The 23,042-nt window shown below is 39.7% G+C and overlaps 3 protein-coding genes across 10 annotated transcripts in view; 1 reads left to right on the top strand and 2 right to left on the bottom strand.

The window, feature by feature from the left end:
- KIF3A (kinesin family member 3A) overlaps positions 1-15,174 on the bottom strand; it is a 37,743-nt gene extending 22,569 nt beyond the window's left edge. For 2 of the 4 annotated variants that reach the window (XM_039879950.1, XM_039879951.1), the window contains exons 1-5: positions 15,016-15,174; positions 12,014-12,287; positions 8,102-8,246; positions 7,873-7,957; positions 2,812-2,917 (exon numbers count right to left, since the gene is read on the bottom strand). In XM_039879950.1, coding sequence (XP_039735884.1) covers positions 2,812-2,917; positions 7,873-7,957; positions 8,102-8,246; positions 12,014-12,287; positions 15,016-15,021 — 616 coding nt within the window. In that variant the 5' untranslated portion in view covers positions 15,022-15,174. Of the gene's footprint in view, positions 1-2,811; positions 2,918-7,872; positions 7,958-8,101; positions 8,247-12,013; positions 12,288-14,647; positions 14,787-15,015 lie in introns of those variants that run through there. The other 2 variants (XM_039879948.1, XM_039879949.1) reach the window with 2 other exon arrangements.
- Positions 15,175-17,675: 2,501 nt separating this feature from the next.
- CCNI2 (cyclin I family member 2) lies at positions 17,676-21,076 on the top strand. Its single transcript, XM_039879947.1, has 4 exons — positions 17,676-18,318; positions 18,743-18,874; positions 19,364-19,438; positions 20,875-21,076. Exons 1-4 carry the CDS (start codon positions 17,896-17,898, stop codon positions 21,046-21,048), a joined length of 804 nt encoding a protein of 267 aa, XP_039735881.1. The 5' UTR covers positions 17,676-17,895; the 3' UTR covers positions 21,049-21,076.
- SEPTIN8 (septin 8) overlaps positions 20,842-23,042 on the bottom strand; it is a 25,907-nt gene continuing 23,706 nt past the window's right edge. For 4 of the 5 annotated variants that reach the window (XM_039879940.1, XM_039879941.1, XM_039879937.1 and 1 more), the window contains exon 10: positions 20,842-22,181. In XM_039879940.1, the coding sequence (XP_039735874.1) occupies positions 22,016-22,181 (166 nt within the window). In that variant the 3' untranslated portion in view covers positions 20,842-22,015. The remainder of the gene's footprint in view (positions 22,182-23,042) is intronic. The other variant, XM_039879939.1, reaches the window with a different exon arrangement.

The raw sequence follows: 23,042 nt of genomic DNA, 5'->3' as shown, positions 1-23,042 counted from the left end.
AATACAACAGACATACTGTTAAAAGTGACCTACATTGAACTTTACAATCCCTAGGAGAGAACAGCTTGCAGCAATCAAGCAGTCTCAATGCTCTGATCTACTGACACATCACATAATGGAAATAAAATGAAAAACACTCCCGTAGCTTTAATTTTTGTCAAATATTCATTTTGGAATAAGAAAAAAATTGAATTTTTATGTTTTTCAAGAGCGTATGAAAAATTTTATCCCATTAGTATGCATGCATGTGTATAAATTCACGTATATATCAGAATATTTATTGCAGTACTGCTCATAATAGCAAGATTAAAAACAACGCAAAAGTCTGTCAATAAAAGATTGGGTAAATAAGATCCATTCGATGAAATATTATATAGTTATTTTAAAATACTTGTATACGTACTAGTACGTGTTAATGTGAAATGATCTCTAAGATCATATTATCAAGTGAATAAGTATACTATTATCTGACTCATAAAGAAAGAGGACAAGCACTCTCTAAACATACACATATCAAAGGGGCACATCAGAAACTAACAGAGGTTGCCACCAGGGATGGGCACTCGGTGACTGAGACAACACAAGGGCAGGAAAAAGATTTGTTTTCAATGTACACTTTCGTGCCTTTTGAATTTTATACTATATGTATGGATTACCTATTCAAAAAAATGATTTTAAAAGGATTATGGTTTAAAGGCTGAAAAACACTTGCTCTGAATAAATATTAACCAATTTACAATGATGCCCACAATGAAATGTACCTAACTAGTTTAAATTTGCACTTTAGTTGCTAGGCAGGCTGAGTATTTGTTCTTGAGATAACTTATTTTCTTAAGTGTAAAATTAACTATTTCTATACTATGACCACCTGTACAAAATGGGTAATTTTATATTTGTATCCATTTTTCATCTATTTAGTATAACAACTTTTATTGTCACATTTCTCTCCTCCACTATTTTACTCTTGATATTTTACTATATTTCAATATGATAAAGTTTGTGTTTTTATGTTGGAACTTTTCTACTTGAATATTTGTACTAAATGTTTAATTCTTGGACTCAATCTCTTTTTAATTAAAATTATTTTCCTCTCTATCTTAGGTTTTCAAATCCCTTTATCTTTGTTTCATTTTATTTCTCTCATTAGAATTATTTAGTTTTCCTTGAAAAATGTCACATACCAAGTTAAATTAATTCTCAGGTAGTTGATGGGAGGTCACTGCTGTGAACGGAATCTTAATTTTTTTTTCAATTAAATAAGCGATACATGAACATTTCCAGTATAAAAAATTTTTAAATACATAAAAAAAAAAACACTAAGCTCCCTACATCTCTTTTTCCCAATCTTACTGCCCCTTCCCTAAAGGTAACGACTATTAAATGTCATTTCATCTTATATTTCACATACATGCACGTGGATACAAACACACAATGCCCAAATACATAGTTTAATAATTTGGCTTTTTACACATAACTCAATGGAATGATGTTGTACTGTGATTTGCTTTCTTTTCATTTATTGATATATCTTAAAAAGCTTTCTGGCCTCTACATGTAGATTTAACTCACTGTTTTTTTCAGAGCTTCATTAGAGTCCCTAGTATTTTTGTACCATAATTTATATAAACAATGTTTTATTTACATTTAGGTTGTGTCAAACTTTTTGCTATTATGAATAATGTTTCATTTAGGCATTTTTTTGTTTACACTTCGAAGTATTTTTCTAGAATATATATCTAGAATTAGAAACACTAAGTCAGAAGGACTGCAGTTTTAAAATTTCAACAGATACTGTTACACGCTGCCCTTCAAAAAGGCTGTACCACTTTCCATTCCCAACACCAGTGTGCATTTCTTCACAGCCTCACCAACGTGGATGTCCTCTCATCCAAACCAATGGGTAATAATATCCCTCACTGTTTTTTTAATATGAATTTTCCTGATTGTGAAGTTGAATATCCTTTCATATGTTTATTGCTGTTCATAGTTCTGTGAATAACATATTCATACATATCTTTTTTACTCATTTTCCTGTTGAAATTTGGTCTTCTTTGTGGTTTATAAGAATGCAATCAATTTTTAAAAATTGTTTAATTTCCTGAGTTTGCTTAATTTATAATCTAGTCATAAAAACTTTAAAAAACTGTTTACTTTCTATGTTCTTATCTTTTACCGTTTATCTTGTACTAGACCTGGGGCATGTGTGTACTAAATATTGCTGAAGTTCTGTATTCTTTAGACAAAACCTGAAACAGTTACTAAGAAGAATGCCATTTCATTTAATTGTTTTGCTTCTCTTGTCAACAAAAGGGAGGCAGTTATAGTGTCTGGTTATGCTGATTCATGGCCTACGTTAAAATACTCACTCTACCACTTATTAAGTAGTATATAACCTTGGACAAGTTATTTAAATTCTTGGTTTCCTCGATCATAAAATAGGAATTTAATACTGTCATAATCCGTTGTGAGGATTAAAAGAAATCACTCTTATAAAGCACTGAGTACAAGCACTTGCCACATAATAAAAGCTCAATAAATGCTATCAAATATTATAGCAAACGAGGGACAGCTATATAAGATTTTCAAAGATATAGCACTATTACTAAGAAACAAAATTTTGGTCAGCATGGAAAGCAATCTGTGATATCTTTCATCCATATAATCTCTCCACCTAGTAAATAATCAGAAAGGAAGGGTTTTCAAGAAATCTAAAAATCCAGTCTTTATGGGACAAAGTGCCACACAAGTTTTGCTTCTAAACCATCCTACTCAACACATAAAAGTTTACTCACAACTGTATATTACACTTACGATTTTTGTGGCCTAGTGTCATAATTCTATCCATATCATCAGCATTATTTACCACATAAGCTGATAAATCTTTGATATAGACTCCCACATCAGGTCTTTCTTTAACCTAAAAAAAAAAAAAGGTCATAAGACTTTACACATATATCCATAATTCTTCCACAGCTATTTATTGAATATCTACTATGTGTTGTTTATTGAACACAATTCTTTCTGGAACATCTACCATGTGACAGACACTCTGCTAGACAGCGAATATACAGTGATAAAACAAGGCAGACATAGTTGCTATACTTGGAGATGAAAATCTAAAAGGGGAACATGCAGATGAATAATTACATACAAAAATTATTTTAATCGTGATAATTCCACGAGTTTAAAAAAACACAGGACAGTATAACACTACATTACAGACAGACTTAACCTGATGAGGTAGAGATAAGTTTCCCCAGGATGATGTTTACGCTAAGACTTGAAAAAATATCAGGTAGCCAGTCTGGGTTGGTGTAGTAGGAAAAGAGTATATGCAAGGATCCTGAAATGGGGAAAAACTAGGCACTTGGAAAAAATAAACAAACAAAGGCATGGTGGCTGGAAAGAGTAGGAAGCAGGGAGGAAATGGGTGAGATATCTGGCTACAAAGGTAGGCAGAGATAAGATTAAGGTGTTATTGTCTTAACAGCAATTTGAAGCTGCTAGAGGGTTTCAAACAGTTGAGTGAAATACTCAACTGATCTATGGCATCCATGTAAAAATGTTACCTTTCTGTGAGTAACCTTATGAGATCTTTTACCAAATTTGAAAGCTATATTTAGATAGATTTATATAAAATACATATAGTGTTAGAAATACAAAACTCATTTTGGAAGGCCCTAGAGGTCACCTCCACAAATCAACACAATAAAGTGAAACAGGCAGAGGCCTGTGGAAGCCAGTGGGGAGAGTCATTCCATAGGTAGTTAAGATCTCACGAAGATGACAAACAAAAGTTTAAAGAGCAATCCCAAAGACAAAAGTCACAAAAGCAAACACTCCAAATTCCAGGTGTAGATTTTAGACCTAGTTGAGGTTGCAGGGGGAAAGGGGAAGGTCTCTTTTATAAAAATTTATAAGATATATTTATACATTAGGAAAAATTACCCCCCCAAAATTACTTTTCTATAATAAGATATAAATGAAGCTCTAATTTTATCATTAGTAAAAGAGTGTGTTAGTCCCTATAAACCAGTGGGTTTCAAACTGCTCTCAGAGTGCTAGAGGGTCTGTGGTAGCACTGAGGGGGACATTGTAAGTCTGGGGGTCTTCAGGCCCAGACAAGTTCTAAAGAGAGTTTCACTTTCATGTACTTTACACGTTGTGCTTCCACATAAGGTCTGGTGTGATGAAAGTGTTTAAATGCTTTAAACCTGTTATAAGGTTTGAAAATTATTGGTCTATTTCGCCGCTTCTAAGAATATGCATGGTAAAGAACAATTTGTATATTTCTATTCTGGCAAACTGCTATTTCTGAAAAATACAAAAATCATGCACTCGGATGCCATGGCAATGACCAATCACTATAAAAGTTTTTAAGCATTTACTCTCACTTCCTGTGCTCATCTTGCTGCTGACTGGAAACAAACATTCTCCAAACTGGCATCAGTCCTCAAAGCCTAGGTTGTTCTCAATCACAATATGATCGTAATTCAAAATTCAATTAATTAAGTGTAGATAAACTGATTAGATATGAAAGATGAAAAAACTGAGTGATTCCAAATTTGACAGTTTTAAAAAAAATTGCTATCTAATAACTTTTCCCATAAAAACATAGAAATTAAATTTATGTAACAAATACAGTTTATAACACTAGAACAATGAATCTCAATGAGGGCAGTTACTCCCCCACCTAGAATGTTTTAGAAAGTTGTGGGGGTTTCTGGTTCAATTGAAGATGCTACTATTAGTATTCGTAAGCAGGTGTCAGGGGTAGGAAGCATCCTGCAATGGACAAGATGGTTTCAATCAGTGAAGAACTGTCCCATCCAATTTTGAATGTCCAACCAAATATTCACATGGGTGAAAAATGATTTATAATTATATGAGTCTAGACTCTAACTCTATTTTACATATAAAGACAAAGTGCTTTTCCATGACGATAATAATATAGGAATGCAGAACTGAGAAAAGAACAACTTTATTTTGCTCAGAATTCTACCAAGAGCTAGTCACTGTTTTAAAAGACCATGTCAATGACAGTAACACCAATCAAGGTATTTAGATCACTCATGCAACATACCTGTAACAATCTGCATTTGTAGCCATTGCAGTGATGATGATTGTCTCTTACTGCATTATGTCATTGAATGTGGTCATAGTCAAGCACTTTATATATTGAAATACTAGGATTTTATTTCTTTTAAGTACTTTTATTCTCCTTTATATTACAATTGGGCAGTATATTGATATTTTTTAAATGATATGTGTAGGTATATTTTATCATCTATGAATTTTATTTCAGGTTAGACAAAGGGGAATTATAAGATATGTTACCAAAAAAATGGGCACTGGGTCTAACACAGTTGAGAACCATTAAAAAGACTGTTCCTGAGAATAAATCTGATCTATAAGTATTGGTATAAAAATAGAAATGTTCTCTCCAAAGAATTATTATTTTAATAATTTATGCAATAAAACAATACTTTTAAAAGATAAAAGCACAGAACTAACAAAGTATCCATAAAAACTAAAGATGACAACTAGCAAAAAGGAAACTTGTCTTTACATTTGCTATGTACACATTATCATTATAGAATAAGCTTTCATTAAAATCCAACAAACATAAATAATCGCTAAGCCTGTAATATACTGTTCCAAAACCTCGATTTATTTAGTACAGTTAAAAAGGAAATAGCTAACATTTATTAAATACTTTATTATATGTCAAGCATCAATTTAAATATTTGTATTAATTTGTTAATGTTGGCAATAATCCTATGAAGTAGACACTATTATTATTTCCATTTTCATGTGGCAAAAGTAAGGCTAATAGAGGTGAAGTAACTTGCTCAAGAGATCAGAACCAGAATTCAAGCTAAAATGGTAGGACCTCGGAAACCACCCTCTTCATCCCAGATGATACCACCATTCACCTCCTACATGACCTTGAGCAAGTCAGGAAACTCCCTAGGCTTCCATTTTCACATCAACAAAATTGAACTGAGAAGATTAAATGAAATAAGGTATATACTACTGCAACGATTTACTGTACTAAACGCCTACTACCACATTGTAAGAGCTTAGTAACAGTGACTGCTGTTACTTTATATGTATCCCACACCATTCTACAATGGTGGCTACTGTTAATCTATATACATGATTCTCTAATTATTTTACTGACAATTCCAATGAAAATTCCAATATTAATATTTTAATATTAGGTTAATATTAGGTTAATCATTCTGTCTCATTTCCTAAAATATTAAAATATTTGGCAATATTTACTAATTATTCACCATCTGACTCAGCAGTCCCGCTTCAAAAATGTATCCTCAAAGGATATTATGCAGCTTTAGAAAAGACAAAAGGAAAAACAATGAGGAAGCTTTCTCTCTACTGATGTGGAAAGATGGCCACAACCCATTGTCCAGTGAAAAAAGTAAAATGCAATGGGGCAAAAAGTCTTTTCAATAAATGGTGCTGAGACAACTGGATATACACATGCAAAAGAAGTCAGTCAGTCCATGCCACTTACAAATATAAAAATTAACTCAAAATGGATCAACAAACTAAATAGAGGAGCTAACTAATTCACAAATTTTGTGATTATCTGATATTTATACATAGAAGTTTACATTTTCTTTTTCTAAGATGCACGATGAAAGTAGTCTCTGATGACAACCTATTAGCTAAAAACTAGAATTTCTCATTCAGAAAGTTTCTTCAGGTAAAAGATTGAAAATACTAGTATTTGTGACTACATTTGTGATTAGTCTTAATACTTATATTTTTGTAAGTTTAAAAATTTCTTACTTAAAATAAATTCTGGAGTACTCTTGGACATTCATACCAGAGAATGAGCACTTACATTTGATAAAATTTGTGTATGAATGGTCATAGTTGCTTTATTCATAACAGCCAAAAACTGTAAACAGCCTAGATATCCTTCAACAGGTGAATGGATAAACAAACTGTGATACATATATACATACTCACACTACTTAATAATACACATGTTATTACATTGTTTGTCATCAATAATACCCCACCCACCCACCCACCCATGCACATTTACGAAGCTGAAAATAAAAAAGAATGAACTATTAATATATGCAAGAACTTGGAATCTCCAAGGAGTTATGCCAAGTGAAAAAAAACTAATCTCAAAAGGTTATATATTGTATGGTTATATTTATATAACATTTTTAAAATGACAAAATTTTAGATTAGAAAGCATATTAGGTGTTGTTAGGGATGGGGACAGAGGGAGAGGTGGACGTGGTTATGAAAGGCATCTCGGTGATGGAACTGCTTGGTACCTTGATGTGATAATGTATAAACCAATCTACACATGTGATGAAATAGTACAGAACACAAAAGAGTACAAGGAAAACTGGGGGCATTTGAATAAGATCTGTAGATTGTATTAATATCAATATCATGGTTGTAATCCTGTACTGTATGTAACTTTGTAAAACGTTACCATTGGAGAAAATTGTGTAAATGTGCATCTGTGTAAAGGGTAATCTCTCTGTATTATTTCTTATAACTGCATGTGAATCTACACGCAGATCTATACATATACACATAGTATGCTACTTTTGGAGTAAGCTAGGACTGTATTTGTATTTACATAAATATACACTGAAAGGATATTGAAAGTGATGATCTTAGGGTAGGGAGAAATGGGGCAGATGGGGGAAGAACAAGACTTCAATGCATAAATTTTTACAATATTTTTATTTTGAATCACGTGAAACTAGCTAATCCAAAAAAAGTAAAATCTTAAAAATACTTTTGTACAAAAAGGACCTTAACTTAGTAAACATTCTATTGTTTTAGGAAGTACTCCAATTTCAATTACTTTACCTCTAATCTCTGTGTCTGGTCCTTGCCCAAAAGGTCACGAACTTCTTCATTATATATTTCCAAATAAGACACTCGAACCAAAAATCTATAAATAAAACATAATTTTTAAAAACATAAAAAACAGCAAAATATTCATAAGAAGTTTTAAAATTTGTTTATAAAATTTGTACCTAAATGCCTTGCTTCTGTTTGTACTTATCAATACTGGAAAATAAAAGAATTCTTTTACCTTGTATCACCTTCTGCTTTTGCAATATGACCAAATATGTGAGCAAATGAATTTGGAATGATTCCTCTAAGTTCAGGAACAGCTCGAACACCTTCCATGGTAAAAGTTTTGCCTGTACCAGTTTGTCCATATGCAAAAATAGTCCCTAAAAACGATGAAGAAAATCAATGACTTTTTAGAGTCTCATGCTATAGAACTTAATGCTCTTAAAATTAATTCCCTTGACGCTATGATGCAATTTCTTCTCTGAATTTAAAATTTATTCTAGTAAAAATTTCACCTTTATTATCAACAATTGTAATAGGTACTCTGTGCCACATGAGCAAAGTACTGATAAAACACTAAAGTCAATGAGATATTCTTAATGATTAATAAAAAGTATCCCAAACCCTAAATGTAAAATCTTACACTGTAAATAACTTTAAAACATTTCTTGTAATGTATATATTAATTAATGTAGACATTAGAGAAGGCAGTAAAATGACAGCAAAATAATACAATTTCTAGAGCAGAAAGATCTCAGAGTGAATCTACATATTTTCACTTTTTAGCCACTTGACCCTGGATAAGTATCTTCCCAGAGACCATCTCCTCAATGGTAAAATGTGGGTAAGAATAACTACCCCACATTAATAGTAAGAACCAAATGAAACAATTTACTTCAAGTGACCAACGGATGCCTAGTGGAGTAAATAGTAGTTATTTTCTTAATTCTAAAGTAAGTGCATTGTTTGAAAAAAATTTAAGTAACTGCTGTAAGGAATAAGGGGAGTTAACAAAAAAGCAAAAAAGATGATAAAACGTTATAGGTAATTACAATTTAAACTTTTTAAATGGCTAAATCCATTCATTCAGCAAATATTTACCACACACCTGAGGCTGGCATTGTGCTAGACACCAGGAACACAGTGACAAACAAGACAAACACAATCCTTAATCTTATGATGTGTGCACGTGTGTATGTGTAATCTTGGGGAAGAGATACCGGTTGAATAATTATAAGCAGAAGGCGTGTTGGGAATAAGAAACAGAGTACTAGATGAAAGTAAGGGACATCATCTAGGAAGGAGAATCAATGCAGGAAGAAAGGAGAGGAGGTCAGAGAAAGCTTTTTGGTAAAGGTCAGGTCTAAGACACAATCTGAAATATGAGTAAGAATTAGGATCAGAGTGGACAGCAAGAGGCAACAAAGAGAATGGAGATTTTGAGGAAATGAAATGAGATCAGAATGGAAGAAACAGATGGAAAAGGAAGGTGCCTGCAGACAGAGTTAACGAAACTGGCAGGGACCTAATCACACATGGCCACGAAGACCACACTGAGGCTTTTGGAGCTTATCCTAAAAGCAAAGTGAAGCCACAGAATGATTTTCTGGTCAAAGGAGTGACATCATGGTCAGTATGGCTATACTGTACATGAAGAATTGGAAGAAAGCACGGGGAGCTGTGAAGAAACCAGCTGGAGGGCTGGTTGGCCAAGTGAGTTGGTGCTGACAACAAAAGGGAATGAGAAAGGTGGGAAGATTTCAGAGATACTTAGCAGCTAGAACCAACAGGACCTGGGAAATAACTAAAATAGCACAACGATGTATTGCTTTAAGCCAAGAAAGAAGACAGAATGCAATAATAAAAATAAAAACACTTGATTAATCCAAAAAAAGACATAAAAAGAGGAAAAAGAGAAGAACAAATGGGACAAAGAGAAAAAAATAGCAAGATGATAGATTTCTACCTAACCATATAATCACATTAAATATGGCTTTGATATCCCAATTATTAAGCAAAGATAGCAAGATTAGATATTTTTAAATATATAAGACCAACTATATGCTACTATGCAGAAAAGAGCTAACAGCAGATCTGAGACTGCTATCCTTTGAAAAGCCTGCTTTCAAGGTTGGCCTTTGGCTGGCAACTGGGGATTTAGCTGGATTTAGGGAGGGTGCCCACCAATCTCTGATAAGGGTGGCTCACTATGTCCAAACTGTGTGTATAAACAGGGTGGTTTATGCTAAATTCCTGCTTTCATTCTTCTGAGAGCCTGGGATCTTGGCACGTGCAAGGCCCAGGGTGCTTACATGAGCAGCCACCAATAAACCCTGGACGCTGAGTTGCTACAGAGCTTTCCTGACAGATAACATTTCCCAAGTACTGTCACACTCAATGCTAGAAGAATTAAGTGCATGCTGTGTACCCACTAGTGGACTCTTAGAAGCTTATTTCTCGTTTCCGCCAGACTTCGCCCCATGTGCCTTTTCCCTTTACTGATTTTTTTCTTTCTTTCTTTTTTTTTAAATCTTTTTTGCTATAGATTATGTTCATGGATCCGAAGACTCAATGTTGTTAGAATAATAAAATCCCAGTAGGGTTTTTTTTGTGTGAAAATTGACCAGGTGATCTTAAAATTTATATGAAAAATGCAAAGGACCTAGAAAAGCCAAAATGATTTTGAAGAATAACAAATTTAGAAAATGTATACTACCTAATTTCAAAACATATGTAAAGCTACAGTAATCAAAACAGGACAGACATGGAATAGAATAGACAATCCGTTGATCTTTAACAAAAGTGTCAAGTTAATTCGATAGGGAAAGGATAGTCTTCTCAACAAATAGTGCTGGAACAACAGATATCCATATATAAGAAAAAGAAAAAAAAAATGAAAGAAAAAGAACTTAGACTCTTACTTCATACCACATATAAAAATTAACTCAAATGGATCCCAGACCTAAACGTAAGACCTAAAATGTTTACAACTCCTAGATAAAAGCATAAGGTAAAATGTTTGTGGTCTTTGGTTTGGCAAAAATTTCTTAGCTATGTCATCAAAAGAAAGATGATAAAAGAAAAAATTGATAAATTGGACTTAATCAAAATTTAAAACTTTTTTGCTTCAAAAAACATCATTAAGAAAATAAAAAGCCACAGACTAGGAGAAAATATTTTCAAATCATTTATCTGGTCAAGGTTTTGAATCCAGAATCTACAAAGAACAGGACTCAATAATAAGACAGGCAATCAAATTTTAAAATGGGTAAAATATTTTAAGAGATATTTTACAAAAAAAGATACATAAATGGCTAATAAGCGGTAGTTATATACAGATTTTCAACTGCATGGGAGGTTGGTGCCCCCACCCCTACAACTGTATGTACACCAGTAGATGCTCAACATTGTTAGTCATTGGAAAAATACAAGCTAAAACAATGAGATACCACTACAGATCCTCTAGAATGGCTATAATTAAAAAGACTGGCAATCTAAATGTTGGCAAGAATGTGCAGAAACTGGAACCCTCATACTGTTCTGGCTGCAGGGGGAAAAACGAACAATCTTTGTATAAGTTTGGCAGTTTCTTCAAAAGATAAAAATATACATTAACCATGTGATCCAGCAATTCCACTCCTACGTATCTACCCAAGAGAAACTTTAAAATGTACCTGCACAAAGACTTATAAAAGAATGTTAATAGCAGCATTATTTATAATAGACAAAAAACTGGAACAACCAGATTTCCATCAAAGATCATAAAAAGTGGTCTACGATGAAGTACAACTCAAAATAAAAAGGAACCACTGATACATGCAACAACATGGATGACCTTTAAAAAACATCATGCTGAATAAAAGAAAACAGGTAAAAAAGTCAAAATAGTATATGATTTGATTCACATGAAACTTCGGTGAAAGGTAAAACTATAGACAGAAAGTAGGTCAATGGATGCCTTGGGGCAGGACTGCAAATGGATACAAGGGAACTTCTGAGGGTGATAAAACTGGATTGTGATGATGGTTTCACAACTGTATGTATTTACTACAATTCATCAAACTGTATTACAATGGATGGATTTATAGGGTATTAATAATACCTCGATAAAATTATTTTAAAAAAGTGAACCATATAAAGTACTCACCATTGTAGCCTTCAAGAACAGAATCAATAATAGGTCTTGCAGTTAAGTTATAAACATCAAGTTGTTTACTCTCTGGTCCAAAAACAGTATCAAAAGTAAATGTCTTTGGAGGTTCATTGGAAGAATCAGTCTTATGTACAGTGATAGTTCCCCTCATCTCATCCACACTGACAGCTTGTTTGTAGCACATTGATTTCTCTCTCTCATTGAGAGGACGACACCTAACCACCACCTTCACATTATCACAGCTTTCTGGCTTCTCTGATTTGTTGATCTGGTGGAGAAAATATTTACAAATAGTGAAAAGAACATTTACTTTTACCTTCAACAGATTAAATTTAAAATTTAAAAAAGGCTACTTTGCCATCTCAGTGCCTTGCACATATTAAGCGCTCCATAAATATTTGTTAAATGCAATTAAAGATCTTACAGATATATATAAAAAGCTTACTAGAAGATATAAACAGAAAACGTTTCTTTTACAATACAAATGAGAGAAGAGAATATCTAATTTACATTTATAGTAAATGCTAGTCAAGCAGAAGATGAACAGTGTATTATAGACTGTCATTCTGCACAAAAGTCCCTGACTTCCTGTTTCCTACCTGTAGAAAACATGTGAACATGGTTAGCAACTTTAATCAAGAATATTATAATAGGTCCTATGTTCCCGAGACTTAGTTTTATTTTCTATAATGAATTAGTAAAATGTTTCTTATCATATATCAATAAATAGTCTATCTTCTTTATAGAAGACAACAATAACTGACAAAAGAAAGTCCAACAGCAGAGGAAAATGTTTTATTATGACTCTAACTATATGAATATTTGTATATGTAAAGTTTCAATTTCTGAAATTTTATGATTAAGAATCTATGTGAAACTACCACCCTATTATCGAAGTGAAGTTCAACGGTTTAGTTTAACAGATACTTGTTAAATTCCTACTATTTCAGATATTCTTCTAAGCATTACAGAAACAACTACAAGCCACTGTCATTGACAAGGACAGACTACATCGATAAAATACACTTCTCTCCACCTGTACTTTCACCACTCTGCTAGGTCACCATTATCTCACCTTGGATTACAAGAGACTCCTAAGTATGCCGCATCTAATTAAGTTCCCCTACAGTCTGCTTTCTACATGGCAGTCAGCTTCAATGTAAATGTAATTGTGCTGCTCCCTTACTGAAAACTCTTCAATGGTTTCTCACAGATCTGAGGCTAAAAATCAAAATCCTTAGAGTGCCTTAAAATCTGGCTCCGGATCATGTCTACTTCACAGTAATAAGTAACCTTATTTCACAGATTACTCTGCTTGGCTTTCTTACCATACTAGCTTTCTTTTAGGCCTTTGCCTGTCACCAGGCTCCTTCTCACCACAGGTCTTTTTATGTGCTGTTCCTTCTGTCTAGAACATTCCCCACTCCTCTCTTCACTTATACTGCAGATTTCAGCTCATTAGCCACTTCATCTGGGCAGACTTCCCTGACCAGGTCAAATCCTTGTACAGGCAGACCTCAGAGATACTGCAGGATTGGTTGCAGACCGCAGCAATAAAGCAAGTTGTAATCTTTCTGCTGTTGAAGGATCTTGCCTTCAATTTGTAAAAAGCGAAACATCTGTGAAGCGCAATAAAGCAAAGCGCAATAAAACGAGGTATGCCTGTATAGGCCCTGGGAGCGCTCATCTCTCTCCTACATCTGGTTGCAATTCCACTTTGATAGCTCGTTATTTAATGTTTCTATCTGCACTACAGGTTGCGAACAGGTAGTCGAGGGGCTGAATTCAGCCTACAGATGTCTTTTGTTAGGCTCATAGTATTTAAAAATCTTGTGAATTAGTTGCTAAAATTTAAAAATTGAAACATTTCATACAAATAACAATTTCCAGATTGTCTTGAAAAAATGGATGATCTGACATCTGTAGGCCAGCATTCCTACATAGCAACACTTTACAATTCACCAGAATCTACTATATTGTATACCACCCATTCACTTCGTTAATTAATGTTAAGTATTTCATCTCTGTAAACATGTATGGTTTTTCACCTCTGCCCAAGAAGGCAAGCTTCTCTCTTCCCAAGTTCAAGAACCAGGCTGGTTTTGCTTAGTATTGTATCTCCAGTGCCTAACGTGTGGTTGGTGCCCAATATTTGTTGAATGAACTGATAAATAACTTGAAAGCAACACGAAACAAATATTGGGCATTTAATACTAAATGTCATGCACTGTCCTTCGGTTCTCTTGAGCAGTTATTTTATTTCATCCTGATAACAACACCTTGAGGAAAATCTAATTATGTGGAAACTAGGGACCCGGAAAGATTAAATAATTGTCGGAGGCCTCATAATTAGCAAATAACCGGCATCGGCTCAAGCGTTCTCCATTGACTCTACACTGGATTTACGATGCTCCCTTACTAAGTGCACAATAAAAACCTGTGAAATCCCACAAGACAAACATACCACCACCCACTCCTACCCCCTAGCACACAAAGACACCTATGGGTTACATCCTTGCACTGTAAGCTGGAGCGCCACAACAGAAGTGACAGCCTAAATCAGGGGCTTGAAGTAGGGACAGGCTCTGCTGTCTTCGGGAGCCTGCCTCCGCTGTGTAGAGACCCTACCCGGTGCGGAACATCCAAAGCGGACTCTCTGCGGCCCCTCCCTGACGCCCAACCCAGCGGGCAAGGCTGGGAACGAGAGCGCATCCTCTCTGGCACAGCGCCTTTATGTCAAGGAGCGCAGGCCCTGCGGGATGCAGCAGCGACGAAGGAGGCAGGGCCTGCCACCGGCCGCTCCCAGCTCCGGCTGGACTGCCGCGGGTCCTGGGCCCATCAGCCAGGCTCCCCAACCGCCCGGACCGCAGGCCCAGCCCTGCCCCGCCCCACCCCGCCCCAGCCGCCCGCCTGCTCTGCGCCTCCATAGCAACGGCCGCGCCCCCGGGCCAGGCCGCCGAGACGAGTAACCACAGCGGCAGAACGACTCTTCTCACCGGCATCGTGGCTCCTTCTGTGCCCGGCGGACGTCCCCGCCTGTGGTGCAGGCCAACCACGCCGGGTTCGCGGGAGAGGCTGGCGGGAGATTACCGAAACACTACCTTGTCGCCCCCGAGACTGCGGATCCTCGGGCGAGAGCGCGCTGTGCGCAGGCGCGCTCCGAGCTCGCCCCGCCCTATCCCCGGGCCTCAGGCTTCCTCGGCCTCTTGAATTACGCCTGCGCGAGCCTTTCCAAGTCCGTCTCCTAGGACGCCAGACTGAAGCTACGCCTGCGCAATGCTGCCATTCCGCGGCACTAAAAATCTGGCCTGCATTGGGGCGGGAATACTTGGCTCGAAAGAGGCGTTCCTAGATCGCAAGCCCCATTTTCTAGAGCTTGCAGTATTCCAAATATTAAAAACAACAATAGCAATTGTACATTGTGCCCCATCTGGAGAGCTAAACACTTTACATACATTATTGCGCTTGATTGCTGACTTGTTTATGACCTTTCTCACCACTAGAAGGTGAGGTCATAAAGAGCTCTGTGGGTATTCTCACAAGGATCTCCAGAGCCTAGAATAAGACTTAGAATAGGACCTGGCACAAGGTAGGTTTTCAATAAATATTTGTGAAAGAACAGATAATCGTCTTAGCCAACCCTCTCCCATAAACACCACTCCACTTGGATGCGTAATAGGCATTTCAAGTTTATCATGTCCAAAATCGAAAGGTTGATTTCCACCCACCCCATACCTACCACTACTCTCTGCCAAAAATCAAAAAATAAAAAATAAAAAGCTCCCTTTCACACTTCCCTCATCACAATGTAACCTGAATTCTGATAATTGCTCAGGTCAAAACCAGTCTCTTTCTGTCTACCCAATATCCAACCTCTCAACAGAGCTTGTCTCTATCTTCAAAGTAGAATCGGAATCCGAACACTTCTCACTACTACCACCATCTCTCATCTGAATTACTACAACAGCTCAGAGCTGCTTTCCTTGAAGGCATCCTTGTCCCCTCTGTGTTTTCAACACAGGAGCCAAAGTGATGGTGTTAAACATGAATCAGATAGTGTCTTTTCTCGTTTCAAAACCTGCCAAATGATTTCCCATCTCACAGAGAAAATGTCGCAAGCTCTCTCCCCATTTCCTACCATCTTCTCTGTTGCTCGGTATTCCGTACCAGCCTCACCTGGTCTCCTTACTTCAATTGACATTCCAGATATGCTTCCATTTAGAACACAAGGGCTTTTGTGCTTGCAGTAAGAGCTAATAAAAATAACTATAAAACATTTTATTTAGTGCCAGTGTACTGTTCTAAGTGCTTTACTTTCTTTGTAAAAATTAATTCATATAATGACCTTTTGAAATATGTATTATTGGTCATTTTAATAGACAATAGAAACAACTCTTTTCAGATAAAGAAATTGAGGCATGGGGCCGTTAAGTAACTCATCCAAAGTCATACATATGGGCAGTGATAGAGCCCAGATCCAAACTGAGATCCTGGAAAGCTCTCTGCCTACATATCCACCTGATTCCCTCGGCTCCTTCAGAATGTCTTTGTTCACACATCACCTTCTCAGTGAGCCTTACCATGATATATTTAAAATTTCAACCTTCAACCCCAGTCTTCTTATCTCCCCTTCCTACTTTATATTTCTCCATAGTACTTATCACCATCTGATATACAATATATAGGATATATATTATATATCCATATACCCAGCTTTATTGAGATATAATCACATATCACACAATTCATCAATTTAAATTGTACAATTTCAAGGTTTTTCACTATATAGACAGAGTTGTGCAACCATAACCACGATCAATTTTAAACGTTTTTATCACCCCTAAAAGACACTCTTTACTCATAGCAGTCACTCCCCCTTGTCCTGGGATGTTGTCTTCACTAACATCCTAGCCCTAGGTAACCACCAATCTATTTTCTGTCTCTATAGATTTGCCTGTTCTGAACATTCCATATAAATATATATAGCATGGTCTTTCGTGAATGACTTCTATCACTTAGAATGTTTACACACTTTCCTCTATTGTAGCATATATCAGTAGTTCTGTACTTTTAATGGCTGAATAATATTCTATTGTGTGGATAGACCACAATTTGTCTCATTCAACTATTGATGGACATTTGGGTTGCATCCAGTTTGGGGCTATTACAAATAGTGCTGCTCTGTACAATAGCAGGTATCTTTTGGTGCACACATGTGTGTTTCTGATGGGCATTTAAGAGTTGAATTGTGGGATTTCCATGTATTCTACTCATGTTTATTGTCTGTCTTTCCCGAGCAGAATGTAAGTTCCCTATATATTTTATTCTGTTATGTCCCAGAGCCTGAGACATTGCAGGCAATGTCTTAGTAAATAACTGCTGAATGGAAAAATGTATGTATGCATAACTGGTCTACTTTGTGAGGGAGATAGTGTCTTCTTTAGTGAAGAGGTAACAGGGGCTCTGGGAGGTCAAGTCGCATGCACGAGATCATACTGCGAGTCAGGAACTCCATGCCGACCCTGTCCGGCTGAGGAAAGAAGCAGGTCTGTGGCCTGGTGTCCCTCTCCAAGGCTGGTGCCAGCTGCCCCAATCCGGACTCGGGACTCTGAGAGTGGTGCGCGGGGTGGGAGCGAGGTAGAGAGGGGGTCCCTTGCCTACCTGCAAGCTCCGTCCCTCCGTGTCCCAGGTCGGTGCCCATCACCCCAAGAGCGATTGTCAAGGAGGGGCGGGCCAGGGTCTGCTCTCAGTGAAGCAGGAGTGGGCCGGCTCACCCCGCCCACTCATTCCCGGGGCGGCCCAGCAGCGAGGCCCCAGCTCTGGGTTATAAAACGCCCGGCAAAGCGGCGCCCTTGACCTGGGCTCCGGCGCCCGCCATGGCCTCGTGCGCGCGCTCTCCGTCGCAGCGGGCTGCTTTGGAGGAGGTGAGATCAGACCCTCATCCGGGCCGGCGTCCTAACGAGCGTACGGAGGAAATGGCCGTGAGCCTCCTTCTCCCGCCGCCTCCGTGGAAATTCTCTCTCCCCGCAACCATCCAGAGAAGGCTCCCGGAGGCGTGCCAGCCCGGAGCGGCCAGGCTCCCACAGCCGTCCCGAAGCAAACCCCGGCGTCAGTCAGCGCAGACCCCGCGGGCTGCAGGCCCCGCCGCCGCTCAGGCTCCGCCGCCCGCGTCCCCAGGACAGGAACGCCGGCTGGTGCCGTGTGACTCGGAGGGCCTCCTGGACGAGCGCCGGCTGATCGCCCACCTGAAACTGGCCTTGGGCCGCGAGGCACGCCTGTGGCCGTGCGGCCGCCCCCAGGTACCGGTCCCCACCGCGGGGCCCTCCCGGGAGCACCTGCATCCCCTTCCTCACGCGTGCACGGGACGCGGCCGGGCCCCACCTGCACCCGCGCTCAGGTGAGCTGCAACCTGGAGGCCGGGCCCTTCCCCAGGTGCGTCCCCACACGAGGCATGACTCACTGGTTCTCTCACAGAGGGGGTGCCCTTCGAACAGGTGCTTGGGAAGAGGGCCAGTGTGGGTCGGGGAGCTCTGCTTTGGACGGAAAACCAGTAAGGGGATGGGGCTGCATCGCTGAGCCGCTGAGCGACAGGGAGGGGCTCCATCCCGCTGCGATTTAAGGTGAAGGGGCTGCTCACAGCCCTTCTAGTCACCCTAAGCAGGCAGCTCCTTGGACCAAGATTGATCACCAACCACCTTCTCCGCCCTCCCTACTCCTTTTCAGCAGGTGGAGTTCGGCGACACTTTCCAGGAAGTTGTGCTGCAGCTCCTATGGCTGGAGAACATCTTTCACTTCTCCCAGGGCACTTTTAACCTGGCTCTCACTATCTTCCGCCGCCTCCTGATTTCAATAAAGGTAGGGAGCACTCTGAAGGATGGTGACAGATGATGAGAGAGGAAACTGACCTCTGATCCCCATGGCTGCTTTAGAGATGAGCCATCTCAGATGCTCAAAACTAAGTAACTTGCTGGTAGAACTGGAATTGGAATCTTTCCACATCCCAATACCTGTGCCTGTTGCTCAGGTGTGCTGGCTGGGGGGTGGACTTGGAGAGAGTAAGAGGCCCTAGTTTGGAAAAGGCTGTGTGAACAGGTAGGATGTGCTTGTCTGGACCTGTCTTGCTCCGCCTGAGCCAGGATGGGACTATGTGTTCCTTGAGAAGGTATCATATTCCCTTCTCCTTCCGTGAGTGGTTCTGTTAACAGGAGCATATTCCTGATGAAATCTAAAAATAGCACTAACTTATTTGTGGAGGAATATAATCAGTCTTTTTTTTTTTTCGTTTTTTTCCTTACAATTTGTTTCTGACATTCATATTCTGCTCAACTGTGTTCCACGTTACAGGTAAAAGAGAGGTTACTCCATTGTGTTTCAATCACTTCCTTGAGACTTGCAGCAAAGCTTAACGAAGAAGAGGAGGTATGCATCCCTGGATGTCTGCTCTGGGATGCTTTTGAGGTATAGGGGTGTAATGCGAGAGCATTCGAGGTTCCTGTGCACCCGAGAACGGTGGGCATTTTGGACAAGTCATTAATTCTCAGGGACTTTGCTGTCTCTTCCTTGGGCTCATTGGATGCCGGAACCCCACAAAGAGGGGATTAGAACAGCTGAGTTCTCCTGGCCCAGCAAACCTAGAGGCCTGACTTCCTGGCAGATAAATCTGGCCTCATTGGTTGATGCCAGATGCCATCTCTCACTGAGCAGAGGCATCTGTTATTGAACTAGGAAAAGGGCCTCCCAAATCATGTAGCCTAATGTCCACCCCCAGAAACTACATCTAAGAAAGCTGCTTGAGACCATAGGACTTGGCCGTGTCAATGAAACTGGTCCTTGGGGACTCTGGGACCCTTCTCTGAGAGGGGCAGGAGATGGAGAAGAAGCCTCCACAAGTGCTTCAGGTTTGCGTGAACTTCTCAATTTCATTGTGGTTTCTGTTCAGAAGATCCTCTCCTGATACCCTTCCCAGACCTCCCTCCTTCCAACCTCTCCCCCTTCGTAGATAGTGGAACCACTACCATTTCCACAGGGTCTCCCTTAGCTGATCTCAGGGTCTGAGGGGGCAGAAAAAGTGGCTAGTGTCCAGTTCCAAACCTTCAATAAAGATGATTTTAGCCCTTGTTTATTAGAATATAATTTATTCCCCTCTCCAACTAAAAATCAAGTAAATGACCTTTAAAAGAAGTATTTCTGGAGTTTATAGTAATACTTTATCTAAAAAAGTAGGACCGGGTCTTTAATGCACTTGGTACTTGAATGTTTACTCAGAGATAAGCCTTATTAATCCCTCTGGGAAAAAGTCATAGTTTTTCCAAAACTGAACTGCATTAAATCAAGGTTGAAGGGAATGTGTTTGCAGCTATGGTGTTGCCAAAACTGAGCCTGTCTGGTACAGACCAGGAAGCACAAAAGCATACTTTTTTCTCTACAAGTAGTCGTGGCAGGGCTTGGGAACAGGCATAGGTAGAGCCCACAGCTCCTGGAAAGCTTGGGGTGAGTAACTGTAGTTTCCCAGGGGTCCTGCCGTCCCCTCCTTGGGTTCACTGGACACCGGAACCCCATAGGGAAGATGGCACAGCCCCAGTTTCCAAGCACTTTTGAGTATGAGCTGGAGTACAGCTGGGGATCAAAACTCATTTGCAGAAGGTGACAATGTGACATTCACTACGCATTGTCACAACTACCTGGGGACTTGACAGATAGCCTAGAGCTTGTTTTTTCTTTCAGGAGTATTTTCTGTGGCAGGGCACCAGAAGACAACTCTGCTAGGCTCACGGCTGCCCAGCCCCCATGGATAAGAAAACGAAAGCTACCACGACATGACATAGGGCTTTGGCCGCTTTATTTTCTTTTTACAGTTAATTCCACGCATAAAAGACTTCATAAAGTACTATGGCTCTGGCTATTCCCCAAATGAGTTGCTGAAGATGGAGCTGGCTATTTTGGACGAACTGCACTGGGACCTCTATATTGGGACGCCACTGGACTTTTTGACCATAGTAAGTCTGAGGAGTTTGCAGAGTCTACCCTAGACTCGTGTGTGCCTTTGGAACAGCTGTTCACAACACAGGACGGCCAAGCGCAGGCGTGCACACATCCTTGCACATGCACCAGAGTAAGGACCCACGAGGCTCACAACATACGGACAGTGAAAATATATCTTAAATCCAACACAGTTCCACCAGACTCCCACTGTTAAAGGACATTAAATTAACTTTACAAAGATTTTTTAGACGGCACTATTATGGTGAGTTTCTCTTAAATACACACTGCAAAAATATTTAACTTTCCATTCTATGAATACTGTACATAAAAAGCTGTCTGCTTTTGCTACACTTTACACACATTCACTGAGCTGTCTTGTTCACCTACACACAATCCTTATTGAGGCTTTAGACCATATTGATCTGGCACTTAAAAAATATCGTATTAGTCTATATTTGTTTTAGTTAGGGAATGATGGTCATCCTTAAGGATATGATTATGTTAGTAAGGCAAAATTATGCAATGTGGAAATGGCATGGGGTTTTGGTCTGTTGTGAAGCGAGATTATATCACTAAGGGCTGTTTCATCATGAAAACTGGCCACTGTTGCCAACTTGCAGAGTTTCTTCTCATGTCAAGCTGATACAAGTAACTTTTCTGCTACCTTAATCTTGAAGAGGATGTTTCTATTCTTTCAGAATTGAAACAGTGTCATCTGGGTACTTTGGACTCCTTATGGCCATGTTACAAAGCAGACTGTCTCTCCTCTCCAAAGCTGAAGCTCAGCTTGGCCACAGAATGGGCTTTAAGCCTCCAGCCCCTTGTGGGGCCATGGCTGGGAATGAAAGGGGTTGGGCAACATACGATGTTCCCTGATGGAAATTTAAATCGTTTGCACTTTTGGTCATTGATATATGAAAAGTATGGGGTCTTCTGTTCTAACATTAAAAACCACAATCTCCAGTTCCACGCCCTGGTGGTCATGGCCTGGCCCCACATGGTGGAGCTGCTGCCTCAGAGGAAGCCTTCCCTCCACGTCGCATCCCTGACCAGGCAGCTGCAGCACTGTATGGCGGGCCACCAACTGCTGCAGTTCAAGGGCTCCACACTGGCCTTGGTCATCATCACCTTAGAGTTGGAGAGGCTCATGCCCGACTGCTGTGCTCCTACATCTGATCTGCTGAAGAAAGCAGAGGTAGACATCAACTTTGCCCCAGACCGAACTTCCAGGGTTTTTTTTTTTAGCTCTCGTACTCTGTCCCCCAAAGGGTACCCATGGCTCTTCTTGGCCTCTGGACTACAGAAGATGCTCTGACCATGATGACTCTGTGAAAAGTCTGCCTAAGGCTAGACTTTCCACGCTTGGCATGTCCTCTGGACTTGAGTATGGGGCACACGTTCCCTTCACTGGGCCAGTTGGGATGGGTTTCTCTGACTGCGAGAGAAGCTTTATCTCAGTGGCAGCCCTTATAGCCCAGAGGATGGGAGGATATGTCCAGCTCAGGAGGAAGCAACCCTGAGCTTAGTATGGGGAGTATAAATTTCAGACCCCTCACCCTCTGTGTGAGTCTATGGTAGCAGGCACTGAGGTGTCAGAATCCCTCAGGATGGACAGCGTAGGATGGAATGCACAGTTAGACTCATGACAGTTTTACTGAGTTGGGGGATGGGTGTCCCTGAGATGGTGGGGTTAATGTGCTCAAGTTGTATGGTTGGACCTTCCTAAAATTGCTCCATCCTAACATTTTGGCACTCAGCTGCTCAATCCTTAGGATGGGGGTCCTCAACCGCTGGGCCATGGACTGGTACTAGTCCGTGGCCGTTAGGAATCGGGCTGCACAGCAGGAGGTGAGCGGTGGGCCAGCCAGTGAAGCTTCATCTGTATTTGCAGCCGCTCCCCTGGGCTAGCATCACTGCCTCAGCTCCACCTCAGATCATCCGGCATTAGATTCTCATAGGAGCACCGGTCCCTGGTGCCAGAAAGGTTGGGGATTCCTGCCTTAGAATGTAAAATGGTTCCGCTTCAAGGCTGACCACTCTG

The sequence above is a fragment of the Pteropus medius genome, unplaced genomic scaffold, assembly GCF_902729225.1.
Source record: "Pteropus medius unplaced genomic scaffold, Ma_sr-lr_union100, whole genome shotgun sequence".
Classification (NCBI taxonomy): Eukaryota; Metazoa; Chordata; class Mammalia; order Chiroptera; family Pteropodidae; genus Pteropus; species Pteropus medius.
Note: the sequence above shows the minus strand (reverse complement) of the source record. Positions and strands in the feature narration are given on the sequence as shown.

Coding starts and splice junctions, on each gene's coding strand:
- CCNI2 (XM_039879947.1), top strand. CDS start 17,896: ATGGCCTCGTGCGCGCGCTCTCCGTCGCAGCGGGCTGCTTTGGAGGAG. Junction 18,319..18,742: donor GGCCGTGCGGCCGCCCCCAG/GTACCGGTCCCC, acceptor ACTCCTTTTCAG/CAGGTGGAGTTCGGCGACAC. Junction 19,439..20,874: donor AGCTTAACGAAGAAGAGGAG/GTATGCATCCCT, acceptor TTCTTTTTACAG/TTAATTCCACGCATAAAAGA.